We start from the raw sequence: 18,079 nt of genomic DNA on the forward strand, positions 1-18,079 counted from the left end.
TATTGTATTGCTATATCATTTTTGTTTTCTTGATTAGATTGTTTTTGTTATTCTGTACTGTTTCATAAATAAAGGGAAAATGTATTATTTTTGTTATTCTGTACTGTTTCATAAATAAAGGGAAAATTTAAAAAAAATATTAAACCCACTGTTTTCTTAAATGTTTCATGTGAAAAATGCTTTAGCAAAGTACATTATTTTGAGTGTTCTTTATACATATGAAACCAACTACACCACAGATTTGGGCCAGAAAAAGCATGCCTTGGATTTTAGTACCTGTGGCCCGTGACTGTGGTAAATTCCACAAAACATTATTACTCTTTTCCTGCTTTACAGTATACTGTAGGCTAATACAGAACCTGTCTTGCTATGTGCTACGCAATAAGAAAAGAGGTGAAAAAAGGTAATCTACGCAAGCACATGTCCAAACCAACGCAATTTCGGCTCTCCGACTCCCAACTGTCTAACCTGAGCTGACCCTCCAATATACTCATTTCTAAACCTGTCCATCCTCGTCACACTCAGGGCAAATCTTAGTATCTTTAACTCTGCTACCTCCAGCTCTGTCGGCAATGGCGGAGCTTTTTAGCGAGACCTCTGCACAGAAGGACATGGTCAGCAAGGCTTTTGTGGACACCATCAAAGAGGAGGTGGTATCCTATGAGGCAGCAAGTGGCATTCCAGTCGATGGTGATCCACTGACTTGGTGGAAAAGCAACGAATGTAAATAAATACCCTCACCTTGCCACAATGGCAAGACACCATCTTGCTGTGTCTGGCACTTCAGTGCCTAGCGAGAGGGTGTTCTCAACAGGAGGGGACATAGTTACAGCAAAGAGATCTACACTTTCCCCAGAAAATGTAGACATCCTCATGTTTTTGAAAAAAAAAAATGAAATTATAAGCTCAGGTCTGCTTTGCTTTCTTTCTTCTTTTTTGATGATGTGGACATAAGCTAGTTTTTATTTCTCTCTCCATGTTCAAAGTAAGAAGCAATGATGCCTTAAATTGCATTTAAAGTTGGTTTTTATTGTGTCTACACTAAAGGAAATAGTTATCATGCCCTATATTGCACCTTAAATTGTATTTATATCATTGAGTGGAATGAGTCTTGAGTTAAATGTTTTTTAATGGGCAAAAAATACTTAACTAAATAAATGGAGAGTGAAATTTGTCTTGTCTTTTTTTTTTTTTTTTGCCGATCCGAAAATTGATCCGATCCGTGACTTAAAACCGTGATCCGAACCGAACCATGAGTTTTTTGATCCGTTGCATCACTAGTTACTACAGCTCTGCACATCCACCTTATTCTTAAAAATTGGAACCAGTACACTTCTTCTTTAATCCTCAGGCATCCTCTCATTTTCCAAGATTCCTTTAACCAATCTTGTTAAAAACTCCACTGCCATCTCTCCTAAACACCTTCATGCTTCCACAGGTATGTAATCTGGATCAACGAATGTCCATTCTTCATCCTCTTTATAGCTGTCCTTACTTCCTTCTTGCTAATCCATTGCACGTCTTGATTTACTACCTCCATATCATCCAACCTTCTTTCTTCATTCTCTTCATTCATCAGCCTCTCAAAGTACTCTTTCCATTTTCTCAATACACCCTTTTCATTTGTGAGTATGTTTCCATCTTTATCATTTATGACCCTAACCTGCTGCACTTTCTTCACTGCTCGGTCAATCTGGCTAGCCAATCAGTACAGGTCCTCTTCTCTCTCTCCTTAGTGTCCAACCTCACATACAACTCATCATATGCCTTTTCTTTAGCCTTAGCCACCTCTCTCTTTAACTTGTGCCTTATCTCCTTGTACTCTTGTCTACTTTCTGCATCTCTCTGAATATCCAGCTTCTTCTTTGCCATCCTCTTCCTCTGTATACTCTCCTGTACTTCCACATTCAACCACCAGCTGTCACCCTTACTACTTCTGCTGTAGTTGCCCGGCTGTCTGGTAATTCTTCACTGCCACCCATTGCCTGTCTTACCTCCTCCCTAAACTCAACCTTGCAGTCTTCCTTTTTCAACTTCCACCATTTGATCCTTGGCTGTTCCCTCACTCTCCTCCTCTTCTTAATCTCCAACATCATCCTACAGACCACCATCCTATGCTGTCTAACTACACTTTCCCAAGCCACCCCTTTGCAGTCTTTAAACTCCATTTTCCTCCACTCTTGTACGTCACCCTATATTCCTCCCTCGTTTTAAAATACGTATTCACCACAGCCATGCCCATCCTTTTTGCAAAATCCACTATCATCTGACCTTCTTCATTCCTCTCCTTGACACCATACCTACCCATCACCTCCTCGTCTCCTTTGTTCCCTTCACCAACATGTCCATTGAAATCCACTCCAATCACCATTTTGTCCCTTGGGTACACTGTTCATCAGTTCATCCAACTCACTCCAAAAATCTTCTTTCTCATCCATTGCACACCCAACTTGCGGGGCATATGCACGAACAACATTCATCATCACACCTCCGATTTCCAGCTTTATAATCATTACTCTGACACTCTTTTCACTTCCAAAACACTCCTGACATACTGTTCCTTCAGAATAACCTCTACCCCATTTCTCCTCCCATTCACACCATGATAGAACAATTTGAATCCACATCCGATCTACCTGGTCTTACTTCCCTTCCATTTAGTCTCTTAAATGCGGACAACATAAATGGACAGTATGAGGCTAAAAAACATTTGTCTAGATAACAAGCTATTTTCTTTGTTGATCATGTACAGCAGAAAAATAAATGCTGAACAAATGTTTACTGCACCCAAACTCTGGTTACATCCATTAACTCCGCAATTTGCAGTCAAGAATGTTACAAGTAGTGTTTCATATTTGCATAAGTACTTTCATTCATTTAATAAACCATTATACCAAAACCAGACATGACAAACCCATCTATTATGTAATCATCCATCCATCCATCATCTAACTCATGTAACCAAAGAAAGGAAATTATACACTTCACAGTCCTCTAAGCACCCTAGTCACTCTTCTATAGACTTTATTTTGAGCTGTTTTTTTTATATGTAGATCAAAGTCACACACCACACAGAACTCCAGATAGGGCCTCACTAATGCATTACACAGCTTAAGTGTAACCACCCTTGACTTCTAATCGTTTCTGTACACTAGCATGATTACCACATCTACTAAATTATACTGGAATCATGACCAACAACTAAGAGTCAATTCAGACCAAAACCAGAATGAACTCACTGATTTAAGAACTGTGCCTATAAATATTTATGATTAAGAATAAGTACTAGTGACTAATAATAAACATTTGTAATTTTTTATTGTAATTGGATATGACGCAGCACATATTGCAAACTTGGATATTATCCAGCTTCTACGTAACAGGTTGCATGTTAATGAAAATCAACCTCTCAACCCCTCTCTAAACGCCATATTAAGATGGAAAATGGGGCTTCTTCACAGTTCTGTACATGTTACATGTCAAAAGATGTTTTAAACTGCTGAGTAATGAACCTCAGAAGAATAACATATGCATAATACGTAATAGCTAAATATCTAACAAACTATTCATGCATACACAAGTTAATTGACAGTTGCTTTAAATTTCAAATGTACAGAGACATTTTCAATACATGGCTCTCCATATTATTTAAACATCAAACCACTTGACTATTCAAGTTAAAAGTCTAGATGCTGTTCTAATGCATAGGCGCAAAAATAGCAGAAAAACACTGGACAAATGCCCACTTTGCAGCTTTACTTATTGCTACGTATGTTGCATCTCTTGTACATACAGTTCCCTTTGCACCAGTTGCTTTCTCCAGACAATATTCAGGAATTAGTTCCTTTCACAACTGTATTAACTTGTTCATTTAAAACAATGCTTCAGCTGGAACTCAATGGAATCCATGTTCGTCTGTGAATCATAATTATACATGTTCACTATTGCTCTGAAGAATAATGCAAATATTTGTACTATTGGATCAGACACGCACCATGCTCAAAATAAGTAAAATCAGCTCTTCCTTTCTTGTTTACAGTCCATCCCTGACTTGATCTCTGTTCCTTTACATCACCAGTATATGCAAACCCCTGGAGGAATCTGGGGAATCCCTCGTACTGCTGGGAGACTTCAATGCTCATGTGGACAATGACAGTGAGACCTGGAAGGGCGTGATTGAGAGGAATGGCACCCCCAATCTGAACCCGAGCGGCGTTTTGTTATTGGACTTCTGTGCTCGTCACGGATTGTCCATAACGGACACCATGTTCAAGCATAGGGGTGTTCATATGTGAACTTGGCACCAGAACACCCTAGGGCCTTAGTTCGATGATCGACTTTGTGGTCGTGTCGTCGGACTTGTGGCGACATGTCTTGGACACTCGGGTGAAGAGAGGGGCGGAGCTGTCAACTGATCACCATTTGGTGGTGAGTTGGCTTCGATGGTGGGGGAGGATGCCAGTTAGGCCTGGTAGGCCCAAACATGTTGCGAGGGTCTGCTGGGAACGTCTGGCAGAGTCCCCTGTCAGAAGTAGCTTTAACTCCCACCTCTGGCAGAACTTCGACCATGTCCCGAGGAAGGTGGGGGGCATTGAGATAGAAAGGGCCATGTTCCGTGCCTCTATTGTTGAGGCGGGTGACCGCAGCTGTGGCCGTAAGGTGGTCGGTGCCTGTTGTGGCGGCAATCCCCAAACCCGTTGGTGGACACCGGCAGGGATGCCATCAAGCTGAAGATGGAGTCCTACCGGACCCTTTTGTCCTGTGGGACACTAGAGGCAGCTAATAGGTACCGGCAGGCCAAGCGGAATGAGGCTTCGGTGGTGGGGAGGCAAAAACTCGGGCATGGGAGGAGTTTGGGGAGGCCATGGAGAACGACTTTCGGACAGCTTCGAGGAGATTCTTGTCCACCGTCTCAGGAGGGGGAAGCATGCAGTGTCAACACCGTATATGGTGGGGATGGTGCGCTGCTGACCTCGACTCAGGACATTGTGGGTCGGTGGGAGTAATACTTTGAAGACCTCCTCAATCCCACTAACATGCCTTCCAATGAGGAAGCAGAGCCTGGGGACTCCAAGGTATGGCTCCCCCATCTCTGGGGCTGATGTCACCGAGGTGGTCAAAAAACTCCTTGGTGTCAGGACCCCGGGGGTGGACGAGATCCGCTCAGAGTTCCTCAAGGCTCTGGATGTTGTAGGACTGTCTTGGTTGACACGTCTCTGCAACATCGCATGGACATCGGGGACAGTGCCTCTGGACTGGCAGACCGGGGTGGTGGTCCCCCTCTTTAAAAAGGGGGACTGGAAGGTGTGTTCCAACGACAGAAGGATCACACTCCTCAGCCTCCCTGGAAAAGTCTATTCGGTGGTTCTGGAGAGAAGGGTCCGTCAGATAGTTGAACCTCGGATTCAGAAGGAACAGTGTGGTTTTCGTCCTGGTCGGGGAACAGTGGACCAGCTATACACCCTTAGCAGAATCCTGGAGGGTGCATGGGAGTTTGCCCAACCAGTCTACATGTGTTTTGCGGACTTGGAAAAGGTGTTCGAACGTGTCCCTCTGTAAATTCTGTGGGGGGTGCTCCAGGAGTATGGAGTACCAGACCCCCTGAAAAGAGCTGTTCGGTCCCTGTACAACTGGTGTCAGAGCTTGGTCCACATTGTCGGCAGTAAGTCGAGCCCGTTTCCAGTGAGAGTTGGACTCCACCAGGGCTGCCCTTTGTCACCGATTCTGTTCATAACTTTTATGGACTCGAGTCCATATACTCGAGTGTCAAAAACTGGAGCGCAGATGGAGAACAACAAAGCTACATGTCTTTCAAATTGCATGAACAGAGAGTGTATATAAATATAAAAAGGCCCTCTTTAAAGCTCGCTCAGAATACTATTCTACATTAATAGATAGCAATAATAAAAATCCTAGGGTACTGTTTAGAACAGTCGCTAAATTAACAAATGGGAATTCAGATCAACAGTGCAAAATACCAACAGATATTAGCAGTACAGACTTTATGAACTTCTTCAATGAGAAAATTAAAAATATAAGATCCCAGATCTCAGCATCACAGTACAAACCAAATACTAGCTTAGCAGACCCTGTCGCACATTGCATTCAGCACTTTAGTAATTTTAATCCTGTAACTCACCAGGAAGTCTTAACTTTAATTACTAAAATGAAGCCCACTACTTGTTCCCTAGATCCAGTGCCAACAAAACTAGTAAAAAGTGCAATGGATGTTCTTGCAGCCTATTCTAACCGTTATCAATAGTTCATTACTGCATGGCACCGTACCTGATGCACTAAAAGTGTCAGTCATTAAACCTTTACTTAAAAAGTCAGACCTAGACCCACACATACTAAATAACTATAGGCCTATTTCAAATTTACCATTTCTCTCTAAAATACTAGAGAAAGTAGTCGCCAGTCAGCTTCAGTCACACCTTACGCATTACAATTTATTTGAGAAATTCCAGTCTGGCTTTCCGCACTGGTCATAGTACAGAAACGCACTAACACGGGTTGTAAATGACATTCTGATATCCTCTGATGAAGGAAATTCCACTGTAATTATGTTGTTGGACTTAAGTGCAGCATTTGACACCATTGACCATTCTATTTTACTGCACAGGCTAGAAAACGATGTTGGGCTTACAGGCCCGTGCTCGCTTGGTTCAGTTCTTATTTATCAAATCGATTCCAGTATGTACAGAAATGTGCTGACAGTACTCCATCATTATACACAGAAGTTCAATATGGTGTCCGCAGGGCTCAGTACTGGGACCTTTACTGTTTTCACTTTACATGCTTCCACTGGGATCTCTCATTAGGAAACATAATGTTAATTTTCACTGTATGCAGATGACACCCAGTTATACCTTTCATTTAAATCAAATGAAGTTTCTCCGATGTTGTCTTTAATTAGTTGTGTTAGTGAATTAAAGGAATGGATGAATGAGAACTACTTGTCTTTAAATACAGATAAAACAGAGATGTTAATTGTTGGAGGGAATGACGCTGATCACAGCAATATTTTGTCGTCATTTAACTCAGTTGGAATCCCAATTAATTTTACTGAATCAGCCCGCAATCTAGGAGTTATCTTTGACTCTAGCATGTCATTTAAAGCATATTACAAAGTCGTCCAAAACATGTTTTTCCATCTTAAAAATGTTAGGAAATTAAGGCGCTTTCTAAATAAACAGGATTGTGAGAAATTAATTCATGCATTTATCTCTAGTAGGATTGACTACTGCAATGCGGTGTTCACTGGCTGTTCAAACTGTTCTCTATACAGCCTCCAGTTAATCCAAAATGCGCTGCAAGAATTATTACAAGAACAAGAAAATATGAACACATAACCCCAGTTCTTAAATCTTTACACTGGCTCCCAGTTAAGTTTAGGGCAGATTTCAAAATCCTCCTTTTAACATATAAAGCATTAAATGGCCAAGGTCCGCTTACTTGTCTGAACTTATCATGACTTACAAACCTGAGCACATTAAGATCTCAAGATGCCGGTCTGCTTAGGATTCCAAGGATTAATAAAATTACAGTGGGAGGTCGAGCTTTTAGTTACAGGGCCCCTAAACTGTAGTGCTTCCATAAGAGATGCCCCTTCAGTCTCAGCCTTTAAATCCCCCTGAAGACTCACTACTTCAGTTTAGCATATCCTGACTAGAGCTGCTGATTAACTGTACATACTGCATCTCTGTTGTTAGTCATTAGCACTATAACATAAGTAACATGATAATTATATTTGAATACTAACCCTCATCTATTCTGTTTCTTTTCTCGGTACCCAAATGTGGCCATTGGTGCCACGGCCCACCTGCCAAGTTGTTTGCCTGCCTATGGTAAAGTCATCCCTGATGGAGGATCACAGGAATCATGGGAAAGAGGGGTCCTTTCATCGGAGCAACGTTTCAGCCGTGGCATGGCCAAATGGGGAGGCAGCTAGATGGATGAGGTCTCCAGGACTCTAAAAATATCCAAACCTAATTATGTCATATCATCTACTGTTAAACCGTACTTCTAAAATTTTTATTATTATGCTGTCTTAAGGAATTGTTCTGTTCTGTATATTGTATTGTATTGACCCCCTACTTTTGACACCCACTGCACGCCCAACCTGCCTGGAAAGGGGTCTCTCTTTGAACTGCCTTTCCGAGGTTTCTTCCATTTTCCTACAAGGTTTTATTGGGAGTTTTTCCTTGTCTTCTCAGAGAGTCAAGGCTGGGGGGCTGTCAAAAGGCAGGGCCTGTTAAAGCCCATTGCGGCACTTCCTGTGTGATTTTGGGCTATACATAAATAAACTGTAAATAAACTGTATGGTCATGATCTATGGGTAGTGACTGAAAGAACGAGATCGTGAATACAAGCAGCTGAAATGAGTTTCTTCCACAGGGTGTCTGGGCTTTCCCTTAAAGATAGGGTGAGAAGCTCAGTCATCCGGGAGGGGCTCAGAGTAGAGCCGCTGCACCTCCGCATCGAGAGGAGTCAGATGAGGTGGCTCGGGTATCTTATCAGGATGCCTCCTGGACGCCTCCCTGGTGAGGTGTTCCGGGCATGTCCAACCGGGAGGAGGCCCCAGGGAAGACCCAGGACATGCTGGAGGGACCATGTCTTCCGGCTGGCCTGGGAACGCCTTGGGATTCTCCCGGAAGAGCTAGAAGAAGTGGCCGGGAAAAGGGAAGTCTGGGCCTCTCTGCTCAAACTGCTGGCCCCGCGACCCAACCTTGGATAAGCGGAAGAGGATGGATGGATGGATATTAGAAGTGTGGCAGAACCAACATCATTCTTTGAGGAGCACCTCTTCTAACATCAGATAATTCTGAAATAATTCCCCATAGCATTGCTGTTTGGGAGCCCTTGAACCCTACACCGTCGATAATGTTACCGAGTGAGCGAGTCAGTGGAGGCAATAATTGAGCAAGGGGATGGTAAAAAGTGCAACAGTGCCTTTATTTAAAAGACAATCAAAGTAAAAACAGTGTTCAAATAAAGTGCAGTGCAGTTCCAAATTTTAATAAATAAATAAATAATCCATTAGGAAAACGTGGAGGTTAAAACAATAAATAGAAAAACAATCTTTTTAAAACGAGGTTAAAATGTTTCTTAGGAAGCAGTCTTTTAAAATCAACAACAACAAGCCCGGTGCTTCTTCTTTGTTAGCGTCTCACCTGCATATCCCACTTGGGCTTAGCAGCAGGCGAGACACTCTCTGCAGCTGCCCTCTTCAACACTCATACACAAAACTGGAGACCTTCCGATCCCTGGCTTCGGTCTGGCACCTATCCCAGCCACGGAGACTTGGCTTCCTCCAACGGCCAGGTCGCCCAAGTTGGGGACTCCACCACCAAGTCTCCCGACTCCCGCTGCCTTTCCGGTCTTCTGCGGCAAGTCGCCTACAGCCCCTGGTCACTCTCGATATCTGCTCGCTCAGCGGGAGCAACTTCCAACTCTAACTCCTGGGTGTAGGCCTAATACCCAGGTCCTCACAGCTGCCCACGAGCGCTTGTTCTCCACACATTACGTGCGTCTTTCTCTCTCGCACCGTCCTGCTTCCTCGTTCGTTCCCGGTAACCTCCGTCCTCTTTCCTTTCAATCTTTTTCTTTCCCCTAACCAACTCGCGCTTCTTTTTTATAATGCGAGGGGCCATAGCAGCTGTAACAAATTAGCCACGGGAGCAATGATGGATGGATGGATGCTTTATTAATCCCAAAGGGAAATTCACATAATCCAGCAGCAGTATACTGATACAAAAAACAATATTAAATAGTAATAAAAATGCATGTAAAAGCAGACAATAACTTTAAATAATGTTAGCATTTACTTCCCCGGATGGAATTGAAAAGTCGCATAGTGTGGGGGAGGAACGATCTCCTCAGTCTGTCAGTGGAGCAAGACAGTATCAAAAGACTGTCAATGAAGCTACTCCTCTGCCTGGAAATGACACTGTTCAGTGGATGCAGTGGATTATTCATAATTGACAGGAGTTTGCTTAATGCCCGTCGCTATGCCACTTTACTCCTACAATAGAGCCTGCCTTCTTAACAAGTTTGTCCAGGTGTGAGGCGTCTTTCATCTTTATGCTGCCTCCCCAGCACACCACCGCGTAGAAGAGGGCACTTGCAATAACCGTCTGGTAGAACATCTGCAGCATCTTATTGCAGATGTTGGACGCCAACCTTCTAAGAAAGTATAGTCGGCTCTGACCTTTCTTACATAGAGCATCAGTATTGGCAGTCCAGTCCAATTTGTCATCTAGCTGCACTTCCAGATATTTATAGGTCTGTACCCTCTGCACACAGTCACCTCTGATGATCACAGGGTCCATGAGGGGCCTGGGCCTCCTAAAAAATGCCCAAACCTCAGATCGCCCCATGGCTTGCCACAACCACTACGCCCCCTCATGAAACCGTGAGCGCGGTGATCATTTATTTAAATGGCCTTTGCACAGCGAGCTGTGGACCCGCTATACCACAGCATAACCCTTTGCTTCTAGATTTTAAGCCAATTTTGCTCCATTCTACCACTGTACCCTGAATTACCAAATATATAAATTTTGACAATTAGGCAATAATATGTTACCTTATCAAAAGATTTCTGTAACACCAAGATGAATATCAAATGCAGCTACCTGATCACATGCTTTGTTTCTTTCTCATTAAATTCCTGTATATTAGTGACACATGACATTCTTTGACTAACCCTGTGCTGAATAGTCAGTTCTTAAATGTGATGCTTCCTTAATAATTGCTGCCAACCAAATCATGTTTTTTTCAATGTAATAATATTTGCTATCTTACATCCGCTGAGAACTTCATATAAATGGCCTGATCCTATATCCCCTAATTCAAACAATCCCTAAGCAACCTACTCATATTCCTTCCCAATATATTAGCACCCCACTTCACCCCCAGTTAAAAGGTGGCCACTCGTGGCATTTTCTATCCATACGTCCCAATATACCACAACATTATACCACTCTATGCTATACATTAAGATTTCAGCATCGTGTTAAACCTTTTATTCTCAAAAAAAGCACAAGACAAAAATAAGCCAACAAATCAGTGGAGACAAAAGTGTGCAGTGAGAATTGTGCACAAGAAAAAAAAATATATGCAATATATATATACATACACATACACACACACACACACAGTGGGTATGGAGAGTATTCAGACCCCCTTCAACTTTTCACTCTTTGTTATATTGCAGCCATTTGCTAAAATCATTTAAATTTTTTTTTCCTCATCACTCCTTCGTTATTTTAGCTGTGTGCTTTGGGTCATTGTCTTGTTGGAAGGTAAACCTCCGGCCCAGTCTGAGGTCCTTAGCACTCGAGAAGGTTTTTGTCCAGGATATCCCTGTACTTGGCCGAATTCATCTTTCCCTCGATTGCAACCAGTTGTCCTGTCCCTACAGCTGAAAAACACCCCCACAGCATGATGCTGCCACCGCCATGCTTCACTGTGGGGACTGTATTGGGCAAGTGATGAGCAGTGCCTGGTTGTCTCCACACACTGAAGAGAGGCAAGACACATGACAGCCCGCGTGGAGTTTGCTAAAAGACACCTGAAGGACTCTGAGATGGTGAGAAATAAGATTCTCTGATCTGATGAGACCAAGATAGAACTTTTTGGCCTCAATTCTAAGTGGTATGTGTGGAGACAACCAGGCACTGCTCATCACTTGTCCAATACAGTCCCCACTGTGAAGCATGGCGGTGGCAGCATCATGCTGTGGGGGTGTTTTTCAGCTGCAGGGAGAGGATGACTGGTTGCAATCGAGGGAAACTTGAATGTGGTCAAGTACAGGGATATCTTGGACAAAAACCTTCTCCAGAGTGCTATGGATGTCAGAGTGGGGTTTACCTTCCAACAAGACAATGACTCTAAGCACATAGCTAAAATAACGAAGGAGTTGCTTCACAAGAACTCAGTGACTGTTCTTGAATGGCCCATCCAGAGCCCTGACTTAAACCCAATTGAGCATCTCTGGAGAGACCTAAAAATGGCTGTCCACCAATGTTTACCATTCAACCTGACAGAACTGGAGAGGATCTGCAAGGAGGAATGGCAGAGTATCCTCAAGTCCAGGTGTGAAAAACTTGTTGCATCTTTCCCAAGAAGACTCATGGCTGTATTAGCTCAAAAGGGTGCTTCTACTAAATACTGAGCAAAGGGTCTGAATACTTAGGACCATGTGATATTTCAGTTTTTCTTTTTTAATAAATCTGCAACAATTTCAAAAATTATTTTTTTTGTCTGTCAATATGGGGTGCTGTGTGTACATTAATGAGAAAAAAAATTAATTTAAATGATTTTAGCAAATGGCTGCAATATAACAAAGAGTGAAAAATTGAAGGGGTCTGAATACTTTCTGTACCCACTGTATGTATGTGTATATATATATATATATTTTTTTTAAGGCAAGGACAGAAAATTGGATAAACCTAGCATTACACTGGGTAAAGCCCGTATTATCCAGCAGACCTGGATAAACCTAGCATCACCCGAGTAACACTCAGATTATCCAGCAGACTTGTTCTTTTTCTCTTTCTTAAAATGACATGGATGCATCAATTTGCAATACATATTTAACCTCATTAATAAGATCAATAGTCAATAACATTTTTTTGTCTTGAAAAATTGACATATTCTGTAAGTTTTAAGATTTTTATTCACCTATGACACATTTTACTTGCACAGTTAACTCCAAGAACAGAGAAGGAATTTTTAAAATCTATAATAACAAAAAATGTATAAAATGCTTCACTTTAGAACACACTTGTATGTGGCCAATTAATATATACCATGATTGTGAAAAAATAACTTTAAATTGAAAAATACTGAACTTTTAAACAGATATATACATTATATACTGCACAGAATGGTTCTGTTTAAAAAATAATTTTTTTAAAATTCACTAATGATTTGTTTTAAAAATGATCATTTTTTTGAAAGTTCGCTAATGATTTTTAAAGACACGTCAATGGTTTCTTGTCATTTAATGTAAACATCTACCCAAAGGTTTACGATTCCTTTTGCTCTGCTCCCCTCTACTGGCTGTCTGAAAAGATGCAATTTCAAAACTAATTTACAAAACATTACCAAAGTATTCTATTTAATGTATCTTCAAGAAAACTGAATGTTTCCAACTTGAACAAATTTAAAAGAAACTGGCCTACAGGGAGCCAAGATATCTTATGCTGCAGGTTACTTACGTGCTGTCAAACAGAAAATTAAATGACTTTTTCTTACTGGTTTGATTATCAACCAGTATGCTCTCTATGCCTTTCTTTTTTTATCACGCTGATGGGTGATGATGATGTTATAGTATAACAGGGCAATTCATGGACAGTTTTAATATTTGTGGTTTAAAGCTTCTGAACAGTTGTTTTTTAAGTGCCCACATTTTAGGAAAGGTAGAAAAAAAATCAATGTTTTACAGTGTTGTCGGTTTTGTGGAAAAAATGGTTTAAAATGTATAAATGTTTGCTTACCTGAAGCACTCCTATAATAGCTTTAAAGTATCCAACATGAAAACAGGGCAGTTCAAGATCAATATAACCATAGTGTCCTAAACAGTCTGCAAGATTCTTTCCACATGTTTCACATGGTCTGTCCTTTTCACTTGTACCCTGAAAAATGAAAATACAACGCGAGGTAAACAAAACCAAGTGCCGCGTCAGACCACCAAAGCGTACATTATTGACTTCATCATCATATTCCTAAATTAAAGACGATCAAGAACTCACCATGCGATGGTCTAGCACACCATGGGGCAAAGGTGTGTGACCCATATCCTGACTGTACAAGTTTTTGCTGACAACTTGTAAGTGCGCTTGTTGTCTCATCTGTTCCGCCGACTTCATTCCGAAACAAATGTGACTTCTACGATCGACAGAAATTAGGTTTAACGATTGTGTATGAAAAACATTTTAGATTATTATTGGCTACAATATAAATGTCACTCAAATATATTGAGATTTAGCAAGAATAACATGAGACTCGCTCTAAACGTTGTTTACTATAAGCAACAGGACAACATAAAAATAAAATACTCAGTAATAATAGATGTACTGTGTCACCACTGACACTTAAAAACCTGACTTGTTATATATCAGCGTACTGTTACAGAGAACACACAATCAAGTAACCAAATTATAGTCACGCATTCCTTTTTCTAGTAAGTTAAACCTTGGGTAAATTTCGTAGGCTTTCTCTTTTTATTCTCAGTAAAACAACACTAAAACGCAGTATCACTATGAATTACGGGGAATACGGAAAAATTCTTTAAATTTGTTAACGTGAGTTTGTCTGTACCACTGTTTATATTTCACACAATTGCTCATTTAACACTTACATTTTCTTAGCCACATCAGTTTCCCTAAACTGATCCTTTACCATGGCTGCTGTTGGTTACACAACGGTATATAAGAACTGTAAAATATAGGCCTTTTCAGCTAAATTCACATTACTGAGATGTACATGCAACAACCAAACCGAAAGCAACCATATTGCGAGCCGCTGCACCAAGACACGTGCCGGCTGACGACCGTCAACTTTCTGCTAACGAGAAAAACGAAACAAAGAAGGCACACAAGGCTCAATGAGCGGACACATGAATTAGCGAATAGTATTGCCATCTAGTGGTCAGATGACTAAACGGTCTTTTACAGTTGACATTTATCTATCTATCGATCTTGAAACAATTTCCACTCGTTTATTTTCACTTTTCTGTAACTGGTTCTTTCTTGGTAAGACAAGATACCTCAATTGAATATGGGAGCAGTGGACACAAAGAAGAAAACTTGTTTATTTTATACATATATGTATAAATATATTATACATATATGTGTATGTACCTTGTATATATATAAATATAAATATATATATACACACACACACACACACACATATATATATATATATATATATATATATATATATATATATATATACTGCTCAAAAAAACACCTTTTAATCAGAGTATAGCATCAAGTCAATTAAACTTCTGGGATGATTGATCTGGTCAGTTAAGTAGCTGAGGGGATTGTTAATCAGTTTCAGCTGCTTTGGTGTTAACACATCCTGGACAAGGAGGAATGCTGGTTTGAGCGAGGAGCCAAAGAGGCCATTTACATGAAAAGGAACAACCATCTCTGAACCGAGGAGCGGGCCTAAGTGTACATCTTTCACCATCTTATAATGCAGTGATTGCAGCCATTCCCCATCTCTCTGTGAATAGTACTCATGGCCATTGATCAATGGATAATTTGCATATCATTGACCACACGGCCCATTGTTAGTCATTGGTGCTAGTTCAGTCATTAGGCCAAGGTACTCTTTAATAGCTTGGAGAAACCTGCAGTCAACTGAGACTGAGGAAGTCACTTGGATGAGTGATAAAATGTATCAGAAAAAAACTATTTCCAGATGAACAGAATCAACTTTCTAGAATCTTTTCTGACTGTTTTTTTACTAGTTTTGCATTTGGCTACGGTCAGTGTCACTACTGGTAGCATGAGGCAATACCTGGACCATACAGAGTTTGCACGTGCCATTGCCAGAAGGTTTCCTGTGTCACCCAGCACAGTCTCAAGGGAACGGAGGAGATTCCAGGAGATAGGCAGTAACAATAGGAGAGCTGGACAGGGCTGTAGAAGGTCCTTAACCCATCAGCAAGACCACTATCTGCTCTTTTGGGCAAGGTGGAACAGGATTAGCACTGCCAGAGCCCTACAAAATGACCTCCAGCAGGCCACTGGTGTGAATGTTTCTGATTAAACAATCAGACACAGACTTCATGAGGGTGGCCTGAGGGCCCGACATTCTCTGGTGGGCCCTGTGCTCACTGCCTGGCACCATAGAGCTCATTTGGCATTTGCCATAGAATACCAGAATTGGCAGGTTCACCACTGTTGTCCTGTGCATTTCACAAATGACAGCAGGTTCACCCTGAGCACATGTGACAGATATGAAAGGGTCTGGAGAAGCCTTGGAGAATGTTATGCTGCCTTTAACATCGCTCAGCATGACCAGTTTGGTGGTGGGTCAGTGATGGTCTGGGGAGGCATACACATGGAGGGACGCACAGACCTCTACAGACTAGACAACGGCACCTTGACTGCCATTAGGTATCGGGATGAAATTCTTGGACCCATTGTCAGACCCTAATCTGGTGCAGTGGGTTCTGGGTTCCTCCTAGTGCATGACAATGCCCAGCCTCATGTGGCGAGAGTATACAGGCAGTTTCTGGAGGATGAAGGAATTGATACAATTGACTGGCCCCCATGCTCTCCTGACCTAAACCAATAGAACATCTCCTGGACATTATGTTTCGGAGCATCTGATGCCGCCAGGTTACACCTCAGACTGTATAGGAGCTCAGTGATGCCCTGGTCCAGATCTGGGAGGAGATCCCCAGGACACCATCCGTCATCTCATTAGCCCAACGTTGTCAGGCATGCATACAATTACGTGGGGGCCATACAAACTACTGAGTACAATTTTGAGTTGCTGCATTGAAATTTTGGAAAAATGGATTAGCCTACCGCATCATATTTTCACTTTGATTTTCGGGGTGTCTTTGAGTTCAGCCTTCTGTAGGTTGGTAAATTTCATTCCATCAAACGATGTGGCATCCTTTCACCCATAACAGATTACTCAGTCCATATCAGTATAGATATCCAGCATGAATTTTTTTCCCAGTTGAGATCTGATGTGTTTTCAAAGTGTTCCTTTAATTTTTTTGAGCAGTTATATATAGAGACAGAGACAGATTTTTTCTTATTTATGATTAAACTTTATACCAGCAACAATACATCTGTATAATGCCTCACTCTGTGATTGCGAAGTCTCTTCATTTTTTCTTCCTTTTCAGTCATTTTGGTGTGTGTTCAGACCATAGTGTGTGTACAGTTGTGCTTGAAAGTTTGTGAACCCTTTAGAATTTTCTATATTTCTGCATAAATATGACCTAAAACATCATCAGATTTTCACTCAAGTTCTAAAAGTAGATAAAGAGAAACCAGTTAAACAAATGTGACAAAAATATTATACTTGGTCATTTATTTATTTAGGAAAATGATCGAATATTACATATTTGTGAGTGGCAAAAGTATGTGAACCTCTAGGATTAGCAGTTAGTTTGAAGGTGAAATTGGAGTCAGGTGTTTTCAATCAATGGGATGACAATCAGGTGTGAGTGGGCACCCTGTGTTATTTAAAGAACAGGGATCTATCAAAGTCTGCTCTTCACAACACATGTTTGTGGAAGTGTATCATGGCACGAACAAAGGAGATTTCTGAGGACCTCTGAAATAGAGTTGTTGATGCTCATCAGGCTGGAAAAGGTTACAAAACCATCTCTAAAGAGTTTGGACTCCACCAATCCAAAGTCAGACAGATTGTGTACAAATGGAGGAAATTCAAGACCATTGTTGCCCTCCCCAGGAGTGTTCGACCAACAAAGATCACTCCAAGAGCAAGGCGTGTAATAGTCATCAAGGTCACAAAGGACCCCAGGGTAACTTCTAAGCAACTGAAGGCCTCTCTCATATTGGCTAATGTTCATGTTCATGAGTCCACCATCAGGAGAACACTGAACAACAATGGTATGCATGGCAAGGTTGCAAGGAGAAAGCCACTGCTCTCCAAAAAAACATTGCTGCTCATTTGCAGTTTGCTAAAGATCACATGGACAAACCAAAAGGCTATTGGAATGTTTTGTGGACGGATGAGACCAAAATGGAACAATGAATTCTGAATTATATCAGAGAATTCTAAAGGAAAATGTCAGGACATCTGTCCATGAACAGAATCTCAAGAGAAGGTGGGTCATGCAGCAAAACAACGACCCTAAGTACACAAGTCGTTCTACCAAAGAATGGTTAAAGAAGAATAAAGTTAATGTTTTGGAAATGCCAAGTCAAAGTCCTGACCTTAATCCAGTCGAAATGTTGTGGAAGGACCTGAAGTGACCAGTTAATGTGAGGAAACCCACCACAACATCCCAGAGTTGACTCTGTTCTGTACAGAGGAACGGGCTAAAATTCCTCCAAGCTGGTGTGCAGGA

The 18,079-nt window shown here is 41.4% G+C and overlaps 1 protein-coding gene across 2 annotated transcripts in view; it reads right to left on the reverse strand.

Moving 5' to 3' along the window:
* The window catches only part of polr3a (polymerase (RNA) III (DNA directed) polypeptide A), a 107,033-nt gene extending 92,470 nt beyond the window's left edge, over nucleotides 1–14,563 (reverse strand). Inside the window, exons 1-3 of one of the 2 annotated variants that reach the window (XM_039772875.1) lie at nucleotides 14,366–14,563; nucleotides 13,758–13,893; nucleotides 13,503–13,640 (exon numbers count right to left, since the gene is read on the reverse strand). In XM_039772875.1, the coding sequence (XP_039628809.1) occupies nucleotides 13,503–13,640; nucleotides 13,758–13,893; nucleotides 14,366–14,409 (318 nt within the window). In that variant the 5' untranslated portion in view covers nucleotides 14,410–14,563. The remainder of the gene's footprint in view (nucleotides 1–13,502; nucleotides 13,641–13,757; nucleotides 13,894–14,365) is intronic. The other variant, XM_039772883.1, reaches the window with a different exon arrangement.
* Nucleotides 14,564–18,079: the final 3,516 nt, after the last annotated feature.

Source organism: Polypterus senegalus, chromosome 1 (genome assembly GCF_016835505.1).
Source record: "Polypterus senegalus isolate Bchr_013 chromosome 1, ASM1683550v1, whole genome shotgun sequence".
In the NCBI taxonomy this organism is placed as follows: Eukaryota; Metazoa; Chordata; class Cladistia; order Polypteriformes; family Polypteridae; genus Polypterus; species Polypterus senegalus.